Consider the following 24,621-nt stretch of genomic DNA (forward strand, 5'->3'; position numbering starts at 1 on the left):
ATTCAAGAGGTTTGTAACATGTCAGTGGAAAGCCAAGCACAAAGCACGAAGGTACCACCACATTATGACCCGCTCAACTCATAATCAATTTGCCTCACCACTGAACTCGCACAATTTTTTTTTCAATAAAATCCATAATCAACGAGCACTCAAGGGGTATAACTATAGATCATTAACAAATTATGATTGTCCATCATGAGAAAGCTGATTATCCGGTTGACCCTGATGAGGGTAAGCCCATTGGTAACAGCTTGGTTTGACTAATCAAACAAATCAAATTAAACCAGCTGTTCAATAAAGTCAGTCAAATTAAATCAGCTGATTAATTAAACGAGTCAAATTAAAACAGTAAATCAAACCAGCCAAATTATATCAACTGTTTAATTAAACCAGTCAAGTTAAACCAGTTGGTGAATCAAAGCTATCAAATTAAGCTATGGAAACCGGTTCAATTGAATCGACTGTTTCTGCCATCGATGACGACCTTAAATACGATCATTTAATCTGAAACTAAACCAAAGAATTGAAATTGGATAATTTATTGCAAATATTATTGGAGAACACCTGTTTTTCTGGTAACCAAAGAGGGAATTAACTGGAATTCCAGAACCACTGCAGGAGCCTCAGCAACACAAGCAGCATGTTCAGTCAATGATTCAAATTTCACAAGATATGATATGGAGACCGTGTTTTTAAATATCTCAAAGCAAAGGAGAGCAGGAATGTAAATGAGACTGTCAGGTAACAGGTAAACCTCCATTAGTGATAATCAGACTTCAATGGCATGAAATAGTCCTAAGGTACAATGATAGAATACTTTAGCTTTGCAGCAACAGCAGCACAATTGCCAGTTATTATTATTCTTCCTTCCTTCTTTCTTTGTTACATTTTGTCCTGAAGGGTGGAGGTGAGGGGCATGGGGTCCAGACCCCTTGGACACATCCCCCTCCCCTAGATCTGTGACTGTAACCCTCCCCTTATTTGTGAGAACTGTGAATACAAGTCATGTAAATACTCCTCTAAAGTAATTATATAAAAAAATTAAAGTTTGTTCGTTTGAATTTACAAGAATGTTCCAATAGGTACCACCTCTGTAGCATGTGGGTACAGGTACCTGAACTGCATCGTGTGGCGACCTGACCTGCATTGTGTGGCTACCTGGTCTGTAGCCTGTGGGTAATGTTCAAATCCCTGCCTCTCTTTCTGTGCCAATTCCACCAGTTGCCTGGCAATGTTACGATGCCAGGGGGACTCGCTGGCTGTTTGGCGTGCCGTTTCTCGAGCCATCTTCATGTTCACACCTGCAAAGCACAACAATATAAATCTCCCTATAAATAACAACCACCAACACCCATGTATACCAGCTTTCCATTCTGTCGTTTCTGATTTTATAAAGTATTTCTTGTTTGTGTTAAATGTTTTACCATAAGATCTGTCATTACCAAATTCTAATCGCAAGTATTCAAACAAGTTTCAAAAAATAATTGCTCTGAAAAAGGTTTACTTATCATTGTTGAGCAGCCGAGTTCATGTATTCAATCCAAGGATGATGGGAAGTAAAAGAGTAAAGTGTTCACCAAAATAGTTGTATTTTTAGAGGATGCAGTATATTATTTTGTAAAAATGCCAAGGCATCGCCACATTTGCAAGTTCAACAAGACAGACAGGCCATCTATGTAATTTGCAAGATTGTTTAAAGACTTAGTTAGCTATGTATCACATCAGCTGTAGATGTTGACCATGTTGGTAATATTTTCACAAGCACCTGCCTTTTCTCCTCCAAAAGTTAATTGCCTCACATTTCCAACTCTCCTGTATGTGATGCAATGTCGCTGGTACACGGAAGCATGCGATGATGTAATAGCCAGAAGCATCTTGCTTTGCTACAAAGACATACTATCCTGTCACATTGTAGTTGCCTTTCAAGGCCCAAACTTGTTATTTATTCATCCTTAGAAGAGCGAGAGCCAAACTCCGGGCTAGTCGAAAACCACATCCTTCAGTCGTTTCTCAAAACTCAAAATCCTGGCGACAACTCGTGAAAGCATGTCCAGGTGTATAGTCCATACATTTATTGTTGGACACTCCTGCATCCCTTATTTTTAAGGAGGAAAGCAGAGTGCCTGAATGGCCCATTTGCTGAAAAAGTTCAGCTTTGAATTTTCTACTTCATTTGTCCGATCTCCTGCCCTCACCCCGCCCCCGACCATCTCCACTTGAAGGCTGCTACTTAAAGCAAATGAGCTTCTCAAAAAGAAAGGTGAGTAAGTTTCTTGGCAAACTCGACATCACTTCTGCAACTGATATCCACAAATAGTGTGCACCTTAACTGCCTGCTCCTGTTCTTCACATCCTTCTCAAAAGCTACCTCTGTGTAAGGTGTCTGACATCATTACACAAAAATGATTGCAAAACTGACCCACTGAAACCAGTCAGCCTCCTCTCCATCATCAACAAAGTGATGGAATGAACAAACACCCGTTTTATTTCTGCAAAATCAAAATGTTTAGAATGCACTTTTAGTGCTTCCCATTTAGTACCAGTCAATATTTGTGTGGTTGGAAAGTAAAAATGATATTGCAGGCAATCGAGTGTTAGAACAAACACCTTTCAGGTTAATGTTACATAACAACCTCTGACTCTCAGCAGTCACGTGATGTCAGACAGCAATGTGTTTTAACAAAATTTTTATTTCTTTCCTCCAATTCTCAAATATCTCTTTTTGTTAATCTCCAAAGCTTGGTGTCAAGAATTGGCAGATTCTTCCAATTAGACTGTTCTCGAATAAGCCCTTACCGTCACGACTTGAAGCAAGCCAGCTTGGGAGGTTGGCCCAGTCCACAAGGCAAGCTCCTGCGCTCACCCAGGTCCAAATCGGAGCGTCGCATTCAAAGCTATCGGCTCCTTCCTCTCCGACAGAGCTACACAAACTGCTCGTTTCATCCAACGGCCTCTCTTTTTGAGCCGTTGCTTCCCAATTGTAAGCCTCTGCATCCCAGATCCCAACTTTCTTACATGCTTCTCTCATTATGTCACTTGCTCCAAATCCATCTTTGCTCTCCAATTCCTTATCCATTTTATTCCACCCTTCTGCTTTTGCCATCATTAATTTTTCACTATCTTCACTCTCTGAATCATGTCCACCGGACTCTCCATCTCTCGGTTTGTCATTTACTCTCATGCAAGTTAGCTGTTCTTCTACATTTTCTGTTCCTCCGTCTTGTTCCTGTGCTCCCACCATTTTCTGACCATCTACCTTCCTATCTGGTGTCAGAGCCACTAGTTTCCAGCTTCGACCACCTAGTTCAGAAGAATCTATACCCTCCCGTATGTACAGACTCCGCCGTCGTCTCTCAATGGCCCACACCTGAAGGCAAAACAGAAGTTAAAAATAAAAAAATTGGGCAAATTATAAGTAAATCAGAAAAGATGAATCAATAAATGCTTTCATTCAACAAACTCATGTGGATACGGTCATGGTGTGTTATTTATGTGTGCATATGTCTATGGGTAGGTACATGTTTGTGCAAATCAATTGGCATGTGTACTCATGGTCATGAGATAACTGTTCATTGAGGGTGGCACGATGGCCTAGAGGTATTCACACTCACCTCTGAGACGTCTCGCCTGGGTTTGAATCTCGGCCTAGCTACAAACTGTCATCCCGGTGTCTCGCAGGCAGGGCGATTCATAAATGTGTGTATCGTCCTTCGGATGGACGTTGAATGGGGCGTCCCATCTGCCAGCATTAGTTGGTGGGCGTTAAATATCCCATGGTGTCCTTTGCAAAGAGTAGGCGAGTTATCAAAGAAATTACAAATTCCTGCCCTGACATACAAGGTGCGTTGCATTAGCAGCACAGCCGCACCATCAGCGAATGATACTACTCACAGCCATGTGCTGTATCCGAAAGAAGAACTGTTCATTAGGAAGGCATTGACTCAGTCATATAACTGAACCCGTCACTGCAATAAGATACCTACAGCATCTGCAGGATCATGAAGTATCGGATTTTTCTGACTATCATGGAAGTTTTGTTGGTCCACATACAGGTATGAGAACAACCCAAAGGAGGGTCGTGTCGCAACAAACTACCACATATTTCGTCCATTATGGAGTGTCACGTCTTCCCATTTTCGAAATGTTCATCAGGTTCTTTCATCTTCAACACGACAAATCATGAGCTCGTTTTATTAACAACACCACCATTAACAACAAATCATCACTTCAATAATCTCTGAAGGGATAAATGACAAGTTGTGAACCTCTTGCTCAACATCCACAAAGCTTGAAGAAGGTGAAGAAGAATGTGTAGACCAGGTTTCTGACCAAGGTATACACCAATGTTAAACGGCAAGTATTTGTGGGCGCAAAGGGCTGGAAAAAAACATATATATCATTTTGTCTGTCAAAGCATCCTTTTGGAAACCCCTCTGTGACCTCAACATCCGAGGTCCATCTAAGATCGTGGTGTAATGCTGGAGAGATCCAGTAGCAACCCAATCAAGATCGTGCAACTCAGTTCAGGGTTCAAAGAGTTAGGAAAGATCGGGTTTGATGGTCAAGGGTATTTCCAGAGGGAAACAGGCCTTTTCAGAGTAAACAGACTAATTATTATAAATAATATATTTGAACACAAAAAGGTGTGCTTTCGATGTGCTCCTCCAATTTTAGATGTGCTGGATGTAACAGACAAGCAAGCTGTTCAATGCAGAAGGAATCCTTTCTTACGACAACATCACCTGCTCACCTTGAAATGGGATGAGCAGGTGGTACATTGATAATCATAATATAATGGGCGTAAGCCTGGAACTTCGAACACACTTTTCTCCAAACATATTCTGTTCATACTTCCAAAATCTTCACATTATGTGTTCCATGTATTTACGCAGGTGATAGCGGTTTCAAAAAGTCGAAGATAGATATAATTTTCAAAGAGGAATCGATGACGTCACAATCAGCAGCGTTCGGCGGGAAACCGTTGGCCGGGTCCCAGCCGACGTGCGTTACTTAACCAAGTCCATGAGTTCAGGACGTTTGTTCAACTCTGTATTTACGACTTTTATCCTGCTATGTTGTTAATCTGTTGATGGAGGTAATATAGAAATGATGAATATGTCAAATCGTTTGTGTTACTCATCCGGCACTATGTGTCAAGGCCAACAATCGAAAGCGACTGGTCTCAAACGCTACCATGGGCACCAAGACACGCCACCAATATGAACTGAGCTGTTGAATGTGGCGCAAAACATCCAAAGAAACTACCGTAACCGAGTATTGTGATCGACCCTGTCCCCCATACCCGTCTTAGACGGGTATCTGCTCATCTGTTCAATTCCCAAACCTTCTCCACGAAATGAAGTGAAATGTGCGTGTGTCTGTGTCTGTGTCTGTGTCTGTGTCTGTGTCTGTGTCTGTGTCTGTGTCTGTGTCTGTGTCTGTGTCTGTGTCTGTGTCTGTGTCTGTGTCTGTGTCTGTGTCTGTGTCTGTGTCTGTGTCTGTGTCTGTGTCTGTGTCTGTGTCTGTGTCTGTGTCTGTGTCTGTGTCTGTGTCTGTGTCTGTGTCTGTGTCTGTGTCTGTGTCTGTGTCTCTCTCTCTCTCTCTCTCTCTCTCTCTCTCTCTCTCTCTCTCTCTCTCTCTCTCTCTCTCTCTCTCTCTCTCTCTCTCTCTCTCTCTCCCAGCAGACTTCTCTTGATGGGAATTACTCTTGATGACATTTCTAACCACTCTTAGTTATTAAAAATCCTTTTACATTGTTTGCACACAGTTTGCAAATAGCATGATGTGCATCTCCGCTCGGATTCCAAGAAACACATTCATTGCGAAATGGGCACCATCCCTTGGGCCTAGGCTAGACACATCAATAATACAAAAATCCGATAAGAATGTGAGATTAAACATATAAATGAAACATATTAAAGTCCCATAAACTAAACTAAGAAATGAAACAAAATGAAATAAAATGGAAGTGCATTTTTTTATCATGTCAGAAGCACACAAGATGACGAGGACTTCCCCAATGGCACCCATTACACCAGCCTCGTGAGGTTAGCTGGGGAGAGTCTTCCATGGACCGGCTGGCCACGACTGACGTCATTTTGTGACAGTGACGGTGGTAACAAGTTCTTAACTCAGTATATACTGAATAACATTTCATCATTATTGAAGCAGGTGAACTATTAACTCCCATGTACCCAGAGCTTTATAGAGTAATTAGGTATTGGTTCTCTCAAGCTACGTGGATCCACCGTCAAATCATCAGTGCTGTTACCTCTAAAAATACACACAGACACCGACCTGATCATCAGGTGCTACACTCAACATTATGAGGTGGACTGGCATCTCCACCCAGCCAACACCAGCAGGACAAGAAGGAGTCACACTGGTACGAAACCACACCTGCCAAGAACAACCCACACAGACTGAAGGCATTTGAACACATGGTGATAGAAAACAAAAAAGATGCAATGTTGATTAAAGCAGAAAATATTATAAAATATTAATACTTAAAAAACAAACACAAATGGGACCAGTAAAACTGCCTCTATGGTATGTGTGTGATGATGTTACTGTCAAACCTTGCCATCGCTGGTCACTGTCCAGATGACACGAGTACCCACTGCCACCTGCACCACCCCAAATTCATGCTCTGGAGGAGAGACCTCAAACCAGCCATGGCCTCAAAATTTGTGAGAAAAGGAAGGGGTAATGGTGAGGATGATAAAGGGTGGAAGTTACAAAAAAAAAGGATTCCAAAGAATAGTTTAGTTTATGTTTTTTCTATCAGAAATATCAGCTCATGAAAAGATTAAAATGACAAAAGGTAACAGGTTGGGCAGATGAGTGGGAGAAACTAAAGGAGTGGAGAATCAGTGAGAGAAGAGAACAGGATGTGCAGCATTCCAGAAGAACAAGCAGGAGAGACAATGTATGGAATAATATATGGGTGAAGGAATGGAAGTGAGCCATCAGCTTTTTGGGGAGAGTAATCAGGTATGGGATTCTGGAGAAACATTGTTGCGATCTGGTGAGACTTGAGGAGCACTACAGGGTGAGAGGGCGAGAGAATTGAGGTGAGGCAGTGGAACAAAGAGAGGCAACCAACCTGTCTGCAGTGGGTGAGAAACAGACACGGGACTTGGCTTCATGCCGAGCTATTCCAATAACACTGAGAGCCTTGCACACAATCGCCTCAAGGGAAGCAAGATCAGAAGCCGCCGCACTGATCTGGAGTGGGGACCCATACTTTATGATACTTCAGATCTCTAACACAACTCTACATTCCTCCAACACCTCGAGAAGAGGTCCAGAAGACCACTGCCCTGTATCCCTCAAATACAGCAAAGTTGACTGCATTGCTTGCAATGGGTGACTCAATATCCCAACTGGAAGACAAATCATTAGTACCATGTTGCCTCTATTGACACATCGAGATTCTACCATTTTGACTCATGAAGGAGCAGAACACAGAATGGACCAGGGTCCAACGGAACATAAAGAACAGTGTAAACAGGGGGTGGGGAATGAGGGGGGGGCAGGGTAGAGGAACAAAATAGAGGGAGACTTGGAGGAAGAAAGGACATGGGGAAGAATGAGAGCAGGAAGAGGAGGCTTTAGCTTCATCAACCGATGTGCAGCGATTCCCTGATTGTGCTATGAGGCCATATCATCTGTTTGGATTGTGCCATTAGGCCACATCATCTGTTTGGAGAAGAACTGATTTGGTAAATCCAATATGGCTGCCAAACCATGTGACCAATGACATCAAAGGTGGGGAACTTTTTGGTCCTCATGGATAGGCGGTCATACCTGTAAAGTTTCTCCTCAATCTATTCAGCTGTTTCAGAGAAGAGGATTTTTGAAGGTTTAAAAAAAAAAAAAAAAGGGCTGCCGAACCAACTGACCGATGACGTCACAACTTTTTGTTGTTGTTGACCAATTTATCCCTCGATGACCCTCAAAAATTTTCATACTGATCGGATGTAGCGTTCTACGTATGCAATTATGACATCATAACGAAGGCACCTATGACATCATAAAACAAAATAAGAAATCACACCTATTCCCCATGGGGAGGACTTGCCATGTGCCAAGTTTCAATTTTTTCAATGTAGCGGTTTCGGAGATACAGAGTTCCAACGTTTCTCTATTTTTCCAACATGGCTGCCACACAACATGACCTATGACATCGTAATTACCATTGAAATATTCCACAACAGTCGCCGCACCTATGGTGAAAGTTTTGTGTCAATCCGACAAGCGGTTCCAGAGAAAAGGGAATAACAAAATGCAGACACGCATGTACACACGTACACACATATGTATGCACGTATGGGACCGATCGCTTAGCCCTGCTTTTCGCTTCACGAGCGTGGGGTAATTAAGACAAGGGTGATGACTACTGTTTCCTCAAGTCATCAAAACCAATGATCCCTTCTTTCAGCTCGGTGTGTGGAGAAACTGGCTTCCCATCTACCACAAGGATTTCCAGTACAGTTTGTCATGAGCTACCTTGTCCTGTCCACCAATTTATGGACATGGAGGAGTGAGTGCACTTTGACTAAAAGGAAGCCATCCCATCGAGCTGACCTTCCTTCCTCCAAGATTTTCAGATGAACAATCGCACGTGATGTGGATTTTTAATTCTTCCACAACTCGAATCCAGTCTGGTTTCTCCCAATTCAAGTTCCAGAGAAAAAGCCATTTTAATATCGGGGAATGCATCCTTGTTTTAAAGGGTATTTCCCAAGTTTATTGATCGAAACAAATCCACCGATGAATGATACTTTATTTTCAGGAACCACACACAACCGTGGCCTACAAATTCCAACCGCACCTATCGTCGTGTTGTGCAGGTTCACGATGTATAATACCTTGTGGGCAGCTTCTGTTGACTTGCAATCTCATGAGCAGTTTCCCTTCCCACAGAACAGCCCAGACAAGAGATGAAGGGCTGCAGCTCAGCTGCAACACCTGGCTGGGAGTTTCCACGGTCTGCCAGCCAATTCCTTCAGGGGTATCCCGCGTCACACCGAGTCGGAACTTTATCTGTGGGAGTTGAACACGCAGAGTGAACAATCGTGCATCGTGCTGCAGTGACCACGCAACACATACAGAAGAAGTGTTCAACAACGAGCTCAACAGGACTGTCAGAAACTCCTCGCAATCAGACTCAGTGGTTTAATCATTGGAGCATCTGCTCCGAGTCTGGGAGGTTGGTAGTTCAAACTCCGGCCAAGTCATACCAAAGACTTCAAAAATGGCATGTGCTGCTTCCTTGCTTAATGTTCAGCATTGAGAGGGTTCAGAGCATGGACAATCCCCGTGGCTTGGCATCCATGGGGACAAGGAAATTCCTCCTGAGGAAATGCCCACCTGAGCGTGGTGAGAAAGGTGGCATCATTGTGTGGCATCACTGATATCCAAAGTACCCCAGGAAGTGACGGCACTTCCCCCAAGCTCAGTCGCTGTGTTTTTCTCATATGTTTAAGTGTGTGTGTGTGTGTGTGTGTGTGTGTGTGTGTGTGTTTTCTTCATTTGTGGGTTTCAGAAGGTGGAACTGAGCCCTCCCAGGTCTCAATGTATCCACCTCACTGTTTGTGTGTTTGCATGTGTGTACATGCAAGTTACTGTTGTTGGATGCTGTCTCCACACATAGGTGGGTTTCAGGAGGTGGAACAGAGACCTCCCAGGTCTCAAAGTATACACCTCCATTATCACGCATGCGTGCGTGCGTTATCTCCATATGCAGGTTTAAAAAGTTGGAACGGAGCACTTTCAGGTCTCAATGTATCCACCTCTGTATGTGCGGGTGTGCACATGCATGTGTGCATATAAGTTGCTATTGTTGGCTACTGTCTCCACATGTAGGTAGGTTTTAGGAGGTAGAACAGAGATCTATGAAGTCTCAAAGTATCCACCCATGTGTGTGTGTGTGTGTGTATTTGTATCTCCATATGCACGTTTCAGAAGGGGGAACTGAGCCCTTCCAGGTCTCAAAGTATCCACCTCCGTGTTTGTGTGTTTGTATGTGTGTACATGCAAGTTACTGTTGTTGGATGGTGTCTCCACACATGTGGGTTTCAGGAGGTGGAACAGAGACCTCCCAGGTCTCAAAAGTATACATCTCCATTAGCACGCACGTGTGTGTGCGTGTGTGTGTGTGTGTGTGTGTGTGTGTGTGTGTGTGTGTGTGTGTGTGTGTGTGTGTGTGTGTGTGTGTGTGTGTGTGTGTGTGTGTGTGTGTGTGTGTGTGTGTGTGTGTGTGTGTGTGTGTGTGTGTGTGTGTGAGAGTGCACGTGCAGCAGCTCCACTACGAACAAGCCTAAGATCATAAATTTTAAAAACATAAAAATAGAACAGCTTGAGGGATCGTTTCGGTACAATATGAGAATTTCTCATCCAAGTCCTGATCCAATTAGATTTTATCAACTCAATAAACCAGATTTAAATCCTCACAGAATTATCACCCAATTTAAATATTCGAAAACACCAAAGATTTCCTCACGCTTGAAATCTCCGACCCTGCAGAGCAAGTCAAACTGGTTGTGTGGCTCGAATGAAATCAGGTCAGCGTTACAGATCACGTTGGTGAATAACCGCTCTAAATATTTAAACAACCGAAAAGTGCAAGTTAACCCCTAATCCTTCCTTTAAGGGCACCGAAGATTCCCACCTTCTCGTGGGATCAGCCGGGGAACGTCTGTGTTCCAAGTCCTTCACGAACTGGCTGGCCAGGCTTGACGTTCAACTGAAGGAGATTTGAATCTCGTTCAGGAATTTGTAATCTGTTCAGTGTGCTGGCGATAACTCACCTACTTTTCATGAAGGACACCGTGGCATCTTTAACATCCATCGACTAAGTCGAGCCACTAGCGGACAAGACACCTGGCTTGAGGTCCACCCGAGGGACGGATCACCTTGTGATGTAACACCCTGACTGTGAAGCACCGATTAGGTCGTTTATAGTCAGGTCGGCATCAAACCTAGACTAGACAGCTCAACAGGTGTGTACAGTACCTGTGCACAATCCTGTGGGGACTAAAAGTGAAAATTAATGACCCAGTAAACACTTACTCACAAATGTCTTGAAAAGTACACCAGGCAGTTTTACCATAGTGCGGCAAATTAGAATGCACCGCATACCAAAAGAACAAAATAATAATAAATATTTCTAAATCTTGATGAGGAAATTAACAATATACTACGAGGTTCCTGAAAAGTGACGAAACTCAAGGCCGTTTTCTCAGACTCCTGATAATCTAAAGAGAGATCAATCTGTGGTGCAGCATAAAAACTATAAATACAACCGAGTGTTTGGTGGGTCGGTGTTTCTACCGAGCTTGCAGCGATCTACGCAATGTCACCATCCTGTGGATATCATGCAGATGCACTGTCCATATGACGGATGCAAACCTCAATACGAGCTAAAACTGTAACAGCACGTGCACAAAAAAAACAACAAACAAATTATAAAACATACAAACGACCTTTATGAGGATCCGAGCACATAGAATCGGGACTAACAGAGATCTCTTCCATCATCGACAGATATGCACAGCGAGAGGAAGATTAGAATGTTGATTTTTGGTCTCAGGCTTGTGAGGTAGCTGTAACACACAAACACACACACACACACACACACACACACACACACACACCCACACACAAACACACACACACACACACACACACACACACACACACAACACCACCAGACTCGACTTCAGAGAAACAGCCAATGAGCTTGGGGGAAGTGACACACCTCCCCAGGGCACTCTGGGTACAGGCGACACCATGTTTGTGCCGCCACTTTTCTCTCCGCACTCACTAATGCAATTACGGAGAAATTTTCTCCCCCCCCCCCCCCACGGTTGCCAACATATGGTTGTTTGGCCGTGCTACACCCTTTTTAAACGCTGAGCATCAAGCAATGAAGCAGCACGTACCGTTTTTGAAGTCGATGGTATGACTCGGCCAGGGTTCGAACCACCGACCTCCCAGACTCAGAGCGGACGTTCCAACCATCCAACTTGCTCCTCCATGAGCCTCAATCTTGCAAAGAAAAATCGAAAGATTCACCACACTACAGCTGTTGTGACACGTTCTACGAAGACGTTGAGGGATCTGAAGAACTCCGTAACAATCCAATAACTGTCACTCGAGTTCGCCAGAAATGATCGTCCTGTTGTTGCACAGCTGAATCATGGTATTCTATCTGTTTGTGCTTGTCTCTAATCGAGAAAAAATTACAGTAAAGGAAGGAGTGTCTGCTATTCAGGCTATAAACCCAGGAATGACACCTGTGAACCTCAACACCACACCTGGTCACTATTTTGTAAGCAATTCCTTTACTCTGATGATCTTGTGTTCATTTGAAGGTTGAGCAGATGGAGTAGGGGAGATGGGATGCACCCTGTATCCCAATGTGCCCCAGGTTCCCCTCTGTGTGGCCTGCAGTGTATCACAAACACTAATTTTGTCCAACACCAGTGTCTGGGTTCCTTTGTTGCGTCCTTTGTGTATTATGCTTGGTTTGGCTCGGTGGGTGCGACGCCCCTACATATGTGACCGGGAAGTTATTTATGATCTCACTACACGCACTGTCATTGTAGAGTTTTTAATGGCCATGGTGGTGTAGTTTGTCAGATTAAGTTTGGTGCTGGCCAACGTCTACGAGTTGGGCCTCGACTGTTTTTTGGCCCGGCCAAAATACATTCTGCAATTTCTTCAGGTTTGTGCTTCTGCTGTGGAGCTCTGAAGAAGCTACGAAAACCACAAGTGCTTGTGTTATAGATGTGATTGTCAGTACTTCTCTCAGCCATGTTTCAGGTTATATGATGGACGACTGATCCATAATGGGTGAAGGGTTGGATTTTGTAAATAGGGCAAGAATTTGTAATTCTGCCAGATTGCCAGCACACAATCACCTCATCTTTTGGAAAACCAGGGAGGATCGTTAACATTCACCGTCAAATCAAGTGGCAGATGGGACAAACCAGCTTAATGCCCAATCAGACAGACGATGCACTATTTTATGCAACAGCTTGCTTGCTAAGCACCAAAATGACCATTTATAGTAAGACGACACAGCTCAAAGGCAGGTGCGCCACCTCTGGCACATCCCGTCGTACAATAAGAGATGCAGAGTAATTCACTGGGTGTTAACCAGGAATCAGTTTAACAAGGACAAAGTGAACTAAGGTTTATAAAAGTGGACGAAGGACACACCTTTCCATCGACAGTGACAGCCCATACAGAAAGGGTTCCTGAGTCATTGTCCCACATCTGCCAGCCTCCCACTGCGATGTCACAGAATAAGGTTTCAGCACCACCAGCATCCGTGTCCCCATCACAAATCTGCAGCAACATTGCATATGTGGTTTTGTTGCTGCCATTCCCACTGCATATAACCATACATTCACGCAAGCCTTTGCAGTGCCTGTAAAAATCAAACTCACTGACAGTTTGAATTCCCTCGTTTTCTGCATTTTGTTTCCCCTATATGGAGGAGTTTGTGCATACATCATGGAAAAGCCAAAGACATGAGAAGAAAGCATTTTATACAAAATTAGAATCCAGGATCGCAGGATTAAACAGCGCAGTTCTCCAAGCCGATATCATGAAGACGAATTGTTCGACATAATACGAACTCCCTTTCACAAAAGGTGAAGTTTCTGCAGTTTCCAAGCTAAACACAAACCCTAGGTGCTACTACCACTCACAACCAAATAGGATGATGCCTCTCACATACACATCGACTACCAACGTCTGTATTTACACTGGATCACATGACTTGCCATTGAAAGATGGCTCTGTCACACCCTCCTCCTGTGCTCTTCATATCGAAAAAGAGACAAAACGTAAGTGACTCGGGCAGAAACGTCCGAGTCACGTGGTGGATTGGACACCTCCTCGCAATTGTCTATCAGCCTCTGGGAAAGCCTCGTGTGCCGACTCATTTTGATGTTTATTGGTTTGCATCGTCTTACTGTCTGTGCATTTCATCTCCCCCCTGAGGTTTTTGTATCACTGTAAACCCATCATTTACCTGGTTCTATCATTTCCTAGTGCTTCCTTGTATGTGGAGATGTCAGAAACACCAATGAATATGGGAAAATAGGGATAAAAGAAATGGTGTAAATGAGAAGTTAAAAAAAAAATTCAACCATGTTGCGTACATAATACACAGGTGAAAACTTGGGTAAAGGTGCTACCCAAACCATCCATATGTGACCCCACCTCCCCAATTGGAGTTAATTATTATGATCACACCTGGGCCCAACGATCACATGACATATAGCGTCGATGGCAGATCCAGCGACGACGGCGAACACAAGAGTTCCAACGCTTGATGGGGCTGTAGACAGCAGGAAAGTCTACAGCATAAGTCCAACCCTAGAACAAGGATGGCAAAGCGATTGTGAGATAAAAAGACAAACTCACAAACAAGTAAAGGCTTTTGGAGCTTCTGGTATGAGCAAAGCATAAAATTGCATTATTCGTGCACAAAAATATCTTTTTCTAATGTTTTCAATAGCATTCATTTGATAACTTTTCACAATGGTCCTGTTTTTCTCCCAAAACCTTGTCACCTGTCTCACCAACTTCCTCATATTCTCCAACACAATCTCTCCTAGTCACACTACACCCAACCATCCTCCAAACCATACATCTATAAATCATAAATGTTAGTGTGTGTCAGTCAGTCAGTGTGTGGTAGTGTGCGTCTCCTCCATAACTCCAAAAACATGAAACCTTACAGCCTGAAACTTTGTTTGCATATAAAGGGAACTTTCAAGGAAGTGCAGGAGTGAAAATTGGATGTTTGAGTTAATTAAAACACCCCTTTTGAAGATAATTAACAGCTATATGTAATTATATCCTTTGTCAGGTGATCATTGGCTATCGCTTTATATGGGGTCTTAAGTCGCATCCTCGGTTACCTTGCTGGGGTCTTAATTCGCCATTTTGTTTGACCTGCTCAACAATGAGTTGGAACAGGCGACAACAGTTTATTTACTATAAAGCATTCAAAATGTTTGTTTTTTTCCCCCACTTTCCTCACTCCTATTATCAAATGCTTGTTCATCATAGTTATGGATCGCTGTATCCATCGCTTTTGTAAGTGCCATCATTTTCAACTTAGGAGCTTGGAGTGATTTCATGCATTATATGACATGATTTTCCACGATCTACTCTCACGGACCAATTCAATCAATCAATCAATCAAAACAACATTTATGTCCTTCAAGAAAAGCAATAGGTATGGAGAAGAAAATATTTAAGTAACTGAAGGAGGCTGAATCCCAAAAGGCAAGCTTTTAGCGGGAAAGCCCTCACACATACAGATAGAATTCTGAAAAAAAACAAACAATGAAATATCATACTACATGTTTGATTGTGTATAATCGTATAAAATGTATAAATAAACCATGGTATAAATGATGGGGGGGGGCACTAATGGGCAAACAATTCCACAGCATAAAAGAGTGGATTCACGTTGTGGTCATTCATTCAAAAGTTACGCTTTATGTTGGCAAGCGACGGAGATCAAAGTATGTGTTAAGTTCAGATTATCACAGATCTGTTAACAATCCTGTCAAAAACATTAAGTAAATCAACAAAACCGCCAATGGAATGAGAATTATTTTGAAATTAGTTCTCAATAGAATCTTGTTATTTGAAATTCAATGTCTTTATCAATTAAAGAGCAAAGAGAGCATCAATCTACATACTTCTGCCACAGTGATTGGTTCAATCCCTTTTCTCGATGAGTAAGGAACAAACTCTGTGTCGACGAGATGGATTCTCGTTGATTTACCATGCTGATTAAGGAGGGTGTAGACTGTCTTCTCGAGTACATACTGCATTGCCTTGTGACGTGATGGGAGTTCTGTGTGGATGGGAAACGAGGACTGGGTATTCGCTGACCACTGCGTGGTTTCAAAAGTTGATAACACACAGCATGGAGATGCACCATCAAAGTGAACCTGACAATCACATGGGTGGGATTTCGATGTTCGTTTGAGGTGTTGTCGGTATGAAACTTCATGGGCAGTCGATGTGTAATGACCGACAGCACGAGCACACTTCATAGTCTGGAATTCAAGGCTTCCTAAGGTGTCTCGGACCGCAGCAGAGCATTCTTCACGCCTTAATAGGCAGTTTTGACATGAACAGGTTTAGCTTCCCGTTATGCATTTTGATATAACATCCTTATAAATGAAAGAGAAAAAAATGAAATGTGAACGAAAACATCATTCTACATACTTCTGCCATGGTGACTGATTCATTCCCTTTTCCCTATATTCAAGGAAAAGCTCTGTACCAATAAGACTAATTCCAGTTGATTTACCTTGCTGTTCACGAAGGGTGTAAGTGGTCTTCTCCAGTACACATCACCTCGCCTTAAGATGTCTGGTGTTGGCTTAATGGTTAGGGTGGCGGGCTTTGGATCCTATGGTCCTGAGTTCAAATCCCGCTCAGCTGTTGAATTAATACCAGGTGGGGTTAACTCGGCCTGTCATCCTTCCGAGGTTGGCAAAATGAGTGCCAGCATGCTGGTATACTGCAGAGTGGCGACCCGTCCAGGATTGTGCCTGATAGCCAAGGAGACTGCAAAAGCAGCACCAACGCTCTGCACAGAGTATGGTCCCAATCTCCTCCTTAAGATGTGATGGGAGGTCTGTGCGAATGGTAAACGAGGACTGGGTTGTTGTTGACCACTGCCTAGTTTTGAAGGTTGATAACACAGCATTTCAATCAAACATCGATGCTAACCGAATGATCATAGGGTTGGGGCTTGAGTGTTGATTCATGGTGTCATCCGTATGAGGTTTCCTCAGCAGTCAATATATGCTGATCAGCATCATGGATCTCGCTTCCTCGTCCGTGAATTCGAGCTTCAAGATGGTGTCACAGACCACAGCAGCAGCATTCTCCGATGGCTTGGTAGGCAGTCCGTATATGAGCAGGTTTAGCTTCCTGTCATGTATTTCCATCGTGGTAATGGCGTTCATTAACTTTGCGTCACTTTCCTTGATCTTCTTGACCATTCCAAGGATGGTCACATCCTCCAGCTCTGCCAGTCAGTCTGAGAAGTCCGTTTCAGCTTTCTGAAGCTCCGTCAAAGTAGTATTTATTCCTTTGATTTCCTGCTGTACAGTACCGATATTTGTAATCATTACCTCGAGTTTCTGCAACACCTTTTCAGCGAATTTATCAGTCACTACACAAAAGGATGAGTCCCTCCTCTGTAGCATTGCCCTGCACGCCTCGAGGAATGATGTTCTCGGCCTACAATTCCAGCACTGGTTCCTTACAATTTTTTTAATAGATAAGGCTTTTTCTCATTGCATGAGATGTTCCCCTTTCTGTTGCTCATATGTTAAATACGAGATTCAAACACATTTGATAGGATGCAGCTGGATAAGCTCGAAAGTCGGAGATCAGAATCGACACATGACATCCATCTTCACACATGCGCAGTACACCGCCATGACCCCCCCCCCTAACAAGCTCAAATGAGCTAAGATCCTCGTCTTCTTAATGATGACGTCATATTCGTTTTATGACGTCATTGTGATGTATCAGGTTTGCGATAAATTATCTGTGCTAATGCCCGGCTTGATTCCCACAAACAAAATTCAAACAGCTTGCCTAGTTTCGGAGATAATGGTATAGGCGATTTCCATTAGTGGTGATATTATGAAATCAACTTTTTTTCTAGGAAGAATTTCCAAAATCGGAGATGGTTACTGTCTGCGCGTGGGCTTTCTGCTTATACATGGCAAGTTTCACGAAGATCCGATGAAAACTCTGGGTTGTGAAACAAAAAATGTCAAAAAATAGGAATGACGTCATAAAAATTGTTATGACGTAATAGTGATGTATCATATGTGCGGTAATTTATCTCTGCTAATGCCCTGTTTGATTCCCGCAAACAGAATTCAAAAAGCTTGTCTAGTTTCGGAGATAATTTTTTCGGCGATTTCCATTAGCGGAGATATTTTGACGTCATAACTTTTTTTCTTGGAGGAATTTTTGAAAATCGGAGATGGTTACTGTCTGTGCAGGGAATTTTTACATATATATGCCAAGTTTCAGGAAGTTTCGATGAAAACTGTAGGATGTGAAACAAAAAAGTCCACAAGAAGAAGATGAAGAACAACAACGTGAGTAAGACTTAGTGATCCTCCACGAGGATCTAATAAAAGAGTGTATGATACAAATATATCTGTCTCTTTCTCTCTGCCCCTATATATATATATATCTATATCTATATCTATATCTATATCTATATCTATATCTATATCTATATCTATATCTATATCTATATATCTCTCTCTCTCTCTCTCTCTCTCTCTCTCTCTCTCTCTCTCTCTCTCTCTCTCTCTCTCTCTCTCTCTCTCTCTCTCTCTCTCTCTCTCTCTCTCTCTCTCTCTCTCTCTCTCTCTCTCTCTCTCTCTCTCTCTCTCTCTCTCTCTCTCTCTCTCTCTCTCTCTCTCTCTCTCTCTCTCTCTCTCTCTCTCTCTCTCTCTCTCTCTCTCTCTCTCTCTCTCTCTCTCTCTCTCTCTCTCTCTCTCTCTCTCTCTCTCTCTCTCTCTCTCTCTCTCTCTCTCTCTCTCTCTCTCTCTCTCTCTCTCTCTCTCTCTCTCTCTCTCTCTCTCTCTCTCTCTCTCTCTCTCTCTCTCTCTCTCTCTCTCTCTCTCTCTCTCTCTCTCTCTCTCTCTCTCTCTCTCTCTCTCTCTCTCTCTCTCTCTCTCTCTCTCTCTCTCTCTCTCTCTCTCTCTCGACATGTCTTGGTGTGCAGTGTTTATGTCTGAACAGGACTTTGTCTCCGTACGTGTCTAAGCGGTGTTTGTTTCTGGGCTGTGTTTACCTCCTGACGGTGTTTATAGTATGACCGGTAGAAAATGGATTTCAGACATTATTTTGTTTCCATCTTCACTGTTATTCGATGCAGAATCATTTTGATGAGACGGTATGAATCGTAATTAACTCTCCACCACACGTCTGCCTTCCCATCCTCTCACCTCACGCTGCCTTCCCTTCCCCCACTCCTCCTCACTCTCCCTCCCACCCCTCCTCACTCCCCTCCCTCCTCTCTCTTTCCCCCCTTCACCTCCTCACTCTCACCCCTCTCTTTCTCTCCCACCCATCTCTCTCTCGCCCTCTTTTTCTACCCCCTCTTAGTCAGTTCCCGTCAGTGAAGCGATGGGTGGTATTTCCTAATTTCTAAATAAAATTGAAATGCCTAACTAAAGAAAAACGACAGCTTTCTTATGGACAAAACGACTGGTTGTGGTTTGGAAGATCCATCTTCAGAAATGAAGGTACCACCGATAAGGTTAGCTGCCCAGCAAGCAAGGCTCGGCTTGGATGCTTCGACCGAGTTGTCTTCATCCTGGTATCGTGTGCACTGTGTTAACTACTCTTGGGAAACAGGCAAGGTGATGATGACAATGACGTCGGATCTCACCAACTGCAGCCACATGATGCCTTCCTCTCCTTTGGAAGTTTATCTATCGCCTGGCAAATCATACCTGCACAGCCCCACACGAAGACCACTCCATGGTCAAAACCTCAGACCTGAGCCTTGCCCAATGGACAGCTATAATAGTTCGTGGTGCCTTCATTTTTTAATAGCTGTATTGTGGTTTCGTAGTTCGAAGCGTGTGAAGGCCCAAAAGCAAAAATTCAATGAAGTATTGGACGATTCGACACACAAATAGACCAATATATAAACTGGATGAGAAAAGGAAATCGAACAAACAGTGAGACAGAAATCATTCAAACCTTTCTGATGTCTTGGCTTTGTTAGTACCTACAGCCTAGTCCTAGATTACTTCAATGAACCGAAATCTTCGGGTGAGATTGCTGGATTAAGCTAGTTACCAATCAGGAGTTTTAGCTCTCATACGAGCCTCGACAATGTATACAAAAAAAAGAGGAGTTCCACAACCAAATTGTTGAAAATCTTGCTGTATTTAATTCTGAAAATACATTACACATCATATAATGCAGCATTTGAGAGCAGTGGGGTGGGAGGGGAGGGGGAGACATACTCGTACAAATAAATATGTTTTTTTGTGTGTAGTCGAGGCTCGTGGAAGAGCGAGAACACTGAATGGATCAGGATGTAACAGGACAAACGGAACAATCGAGAAGGAGGGGGGTACACTAACATACGAGTTGAAAGGACAAATTGGAGGGAGACTTGGACGAAACAAAGGGTGTGGGAAGGAATGGAAGGTAAGAGAGGATGCATGTGGTGGATAATATGTATGTAGAAGGAAACTCAGTGAGGAAAAACTGGAAATTTGGAAAGAGGCGGGTTTGGGAGCAGAGTGGGGTGGAGGGGTGTTAATGAGCGTAGAAAAGATCATGGTCTGTTGTTTCAGAGCGATACCTTATTAATAATTGTGGCATTTCATTATTTATTTTTACATTGACCCAAAGCTCACGGAGGAGCTTGTACATCAACCACATGATGGACAAAGACAATAATAGACTTCCTTGTATTTTTACAATAATTACAAGGGCATTGGTAGATAATGGACAAACACATATGGTATATTGTATTTGAACCTTGATTTCCTGCGCCATGAGCCAGCAGTTCAGATGGGAAGAGGAACAAGAAAACCTGATTTAGATTTTGATATCCAATGCAGCTTTATTTTAGAAGTGAAACAGGAAGACAATTGCACCGGTTTAATAAAATTTCCAATGTCAGACCTGGTTATTTCGAGCAAAGTCCAAATATAATGTCTTATTCCTCATAATACTGTTTCACTTGTCAAAAATAAATGTAACACCCACGTACAAAATGGACATTTTGGGTTATTAAATGGAATTATCATCAAAAAAACCATGGGAAGAGGTTCAGTCTCTTGAACGTTGTGGCCTCACAATCACCTATGATCACTTTTGTAAGTGCTCTAGTTTTCAAATTAGGAGCTTGGAGCAATTTCATGCATTATATGATGCGATTTTCTATGATCTACTCTCACGGGTGTACCCGTGTGTAATAAAATGTGTAATTTTATTTTATTACCTGTACCCTCAGGTATGTGTAATAAAACTAAATAGGACCATGATTCAAGTATATAATCGAAATATTATTTCAATTTCGAGGATCGGATCATGTGGACTAAATAACTTGAAATCTGGAGTGAAATCTGAAAATGTTAAGAAATCGGCAATGTTTAGTTTTTTGCGAATATGTGCCATTACCAATCAGCTTGCTATCACTTGCCAAGCCAGCCATTCCTTATCAACCATTTCATTGGAGTGCTTAAGCCACATGCCAGGCACACTACACTAATTCAGTCGATAGCAGTACAGTTCGTGTCCCGATCGGGATGTACAGTCGGCAGTTGTTACAAGGTAGCGGTACATATGGGTAGATTTGGATCTGTAAGGGACTCTCCACGGGTGTGTGTGTGTGTTGTTCATAAAGCATAGCATTTTCCATGCGTGTGCATGGCCAGTTACAGGACCGTGGTAGCAAAGTTTCATCCCTTATTGTATGATGATGATGGTGGGTGGTGGAGGTTTTAACATTTAACCTCAGCAGCGTTTAACATTTAACCTCAGCAGCGTTTAACATTTAACCTACTTCCTAAATGCAGATTCGCCACATCTGAATATTCTCATGGCTTGAGTTGCAAAGGTCTTGTGTACACTTTGTAAAGACTCATAAATAAAGGATAACAACATTAAAACTGTACAGCCAGAGGTTTTAATAGGGGAGGACAAAACAGTGGGGTAGGGAAAACAAACATGCCACTGTATATATGCAATGCATATCTATTGCACAAATAGTACGTCACGCTTATCTACACAAATGCTAAGAAATAACTATTGTTCTACTTAACAGTTTTATTAACTCCTGAAGATCATTCCCACAACAATATCAAGGCAAAAGACAAGCCATGGTGGCGATACGCTTAAGTGTATATGCTCCAAAATAGTGACAGTTAAACTTCAGAAACCAACACTTCTCTCTCTGAAAATTACCTCTTGGCCCGCATATTCACCGTCGATTGTCGCGTCAATGTGCCAGTCGTATTCCCACGCCCAGTGGATGGAGGGAAGCTCGATTTCTGGAATTTTACGCAACTTCAGCCCATTCTTTGAACTCCATGCCCAGCGATCACTGGGTAGCAGCCATGCGCAGAATCCATTCTTTGGGTTCCAGCGCTGCACGCCACACACGGGAATGAACAACAGGCAATTACATCTTGAATTTTTCATCAAATTAAACATTTATGCTCTCTAATCCGACAAAGAAAAATGCCAAAGTGAAGGTGTAGCGTTTAAGCAAGTGCCACTGTGTAATTTTCTGCATCTCAAGCTTATAGAATTACATGCAATATGTACAGCACCAAGTATAACTCAGGGCACAGCCACCAAATTATCAACAGAAACAGGAGTTGTGAAAAATTGCATTCTTTTTTTAAAATCGTCCGCCTGGAAGCATGTTATTGTTGCTTCTCTGGAGCGGATCATTCCCATGTGATGTCCATCCAGTCATTCATTTTACTGCACCCAATAGTGCATGTATTGTCATCACAATGCATCACATTTGCGAGATCAAATTTACTTTAGGATCAAAAAGTCTTTCGTTGATGATCGAGGGGTGGGGAAGAGGGGAGGCGTCGAGTCAGGAGGGGAAGAGCAAGCATAGAACATGGAATGGGCAGGAGCGAGGGAAGGTCACAAGTTCACAGTTCACCACAAATTGTCCAGGTGAGTTGGATACAAATTGTCTTTCTCTCTCTGGTCAACATGACTCGATCCCTTTCACCAATATCACATCACCGTTTATGTGTTTCTTGACAGCTGTTCAGGCTACCGATAAATATATTTCATGGTGAACTCAAATATGGCACAAGGGCAATTGGTGATCAATATCTTCGATAGTCCTCAAACGATGGACGACAAAGATGGCGAGGAGTCATGAGGAAAGAACTACGCCTCAATATTGATATCAGAGGATTCGGCAGAGCATAATTAGCAGGAATAGAGATAAACATCTTCTGAGACACATTATAGGTAAGCCCTCATCCACAACACATGAGGCCCCATCTGCTGTCCCAGATACAAGTCACCTGAAAGCTCATTCAAAGGACAATGATGGCTAATGCTGTCATATTTATGGGAAATTATGATAATTGTCACGTACAAACGATAGAAATTAAAATAAGCAAGGTTTTTTTTATTATAAAGAACTGGTCCTTGTTAGTAAATCGTCAAGCACACCTCTTTCTAACTTTGTTTTCCTTCCTGAGAGTTTGCTTCTGTATCCATCTTGTCCACTCCCTGTGTCCTCCCCTACTATTCATTCTTTCTCACATCCCTCATCTTCGAAGTCTTTCTCTAGTTTGTCCTCAACTCCTGCTGTTGTATGTTTGTCTTTCTGCTGTCCATTTTGTTCTGTTGCATCCTGATCCATTCTATGTTCTTGCTTCTCCATGAGCCTCAGGTATGTGTAATAAAACGAAAAATAAAACAGCAATTGAAATTTGAATAACATAAACTTGTTTGGGTCCAGTTAAGGACCAATCCACGATCATTCTTAAAACAAGAAAAAGAGTAATCAGAGATTGAAGACCCTTGCCAGGACTTCTTTTGTGTGGTGTTTGTGTAGTTTTGTGTGACATTTGTGTACTGGTGTGTGACGTAATTAATAAGAGACATGATTAGAACTGCCACTTTATAACTGTTGGCAGTGATGTCGGGGTAACAAGACGTCCCACTTTGATCGGACACCTGACCCTGACCCATGACGTTTTTTCACTTTTATTTTTCATTATTCAATTGAATTTAGAATGGGATTAAAATAAATTCAATTGGAATCAAATGGGAGACAAAATAGAAGCCACAAATGGAAGCCGTTTCCATGCTTGCATGTGTAAGCCATGCTTCCCCAAATGGCTGATTTCCAGAGAAGAAGAAAGTGAGGAAACCTGAGTATAAAAGCCAGCAGTCCAGTGGCCTCATGGGTAACCCACCCCAGCCCACTTCAGGGACACCCATCCATGCACGACATGGCATTAAAGCAGATGGGGTATTATTCACCTGCTGATAGAACAGCCTCCCAGTACGTTACGACTGGGTTCGGGCTCCTGTACTATCAGGCAGTAAGTGCCAACCTGTCAAGACACACACCCTGTACCCTCTGGACAATGCAGCAACACTGCCCTGTGTCACCACAGCAACAAACCTAGATGGGGAAGCACAAAACTCAGGCCCCCATTTCGCTAAAGGGCATATTTGAGGCATGTTTTTGTGGCCGTATGCCCTTCCTGACACCACCACAGTATCACCACAGTATTAGTCTTTGTCTAAAGAGACATCCTCTACAAGGCAACAGGGGGATTTGCAATCAGAGTTTCATTCTCCTAGTTGGACTGCCTACCAAGGCTAATGAGCTCCACCTCTTCTTAGTTGGAATGGTGAGTGCAAAAGCATGTCCTCACATCTGAGAACCATCCACACTACACCTCTAGGTTACCAACTTACTCCGAGATCCTCCAGACATTTAGCTAGTGCCCTCAAGAGCAATGTTACCATGGTGTACCATGAGGAGGTAGTCTGGAAGTCTTGGCAAGG

General features: G+C 42.9%; 1 protein-coding gene across 4 annotated transcripts in view; it reads right to left on the minus strand.

The window, feature by feature from the left end:
* The window catches only part of TECPR1 (tectonin beta-propeller repeat containing 1), a 53,529-nt gene that overhangs the window by 12,992 nt on the left and 15,916 nt on the right, over positions 1-24,621 (minus strand). For all 4 annotated transcript variants that reach the window (XM_085891329.1, XM_085891330.1, XM_085891327.1 and 1 more), the window contains 8 exons: positions 22,024-22,206; positions 14,275-14,397; positions 13,231-13,359; positions 8,874-9,048; positions 6,579-6,679; positions 6,298-6,399; positions 2,797-3,367; positions 1,159-1,301 (listed from right to left, as the gene is read on the minus strand). In XM_085891329.1, the coding sequence (XP_085747455.1) occupies positions 1,159-1,301; positions 2,797-3,367; positions 6,298-6,399; positions 6,579-6,679; positions 8,874-9,048; positions 13,231-13,359; positions 14,275-14,397; positions 22,024-22,206 (1,527 nt within the window). The remainder of the gene's footprint in view (positions 1-1,158; positions 1,302-2,796; positions 3,368-6,297; positions 6,400-6,578; positions 6,680-8,873; positions 9,049-13,230; positions 13,360-14,274; positions 14,398-22,023; positions 22,207-24,621) is intronic.

The sequence above is a fragment of the Eptatretus burgeri genome, chromosome 8 (assembly GCF_056783735.1).
Source record: "Eptatretus burgeri isolate ZD-2024b chromosome 8, Ebu_testis_v1, whole genome shotgun sequence".
Taxonomy (NCBI): Eukaryota; Metazoa; Chordata; class Myxini; order Myxiniformes; family Myxinidae; genus Eptatretus; species Eptatretus burgeri.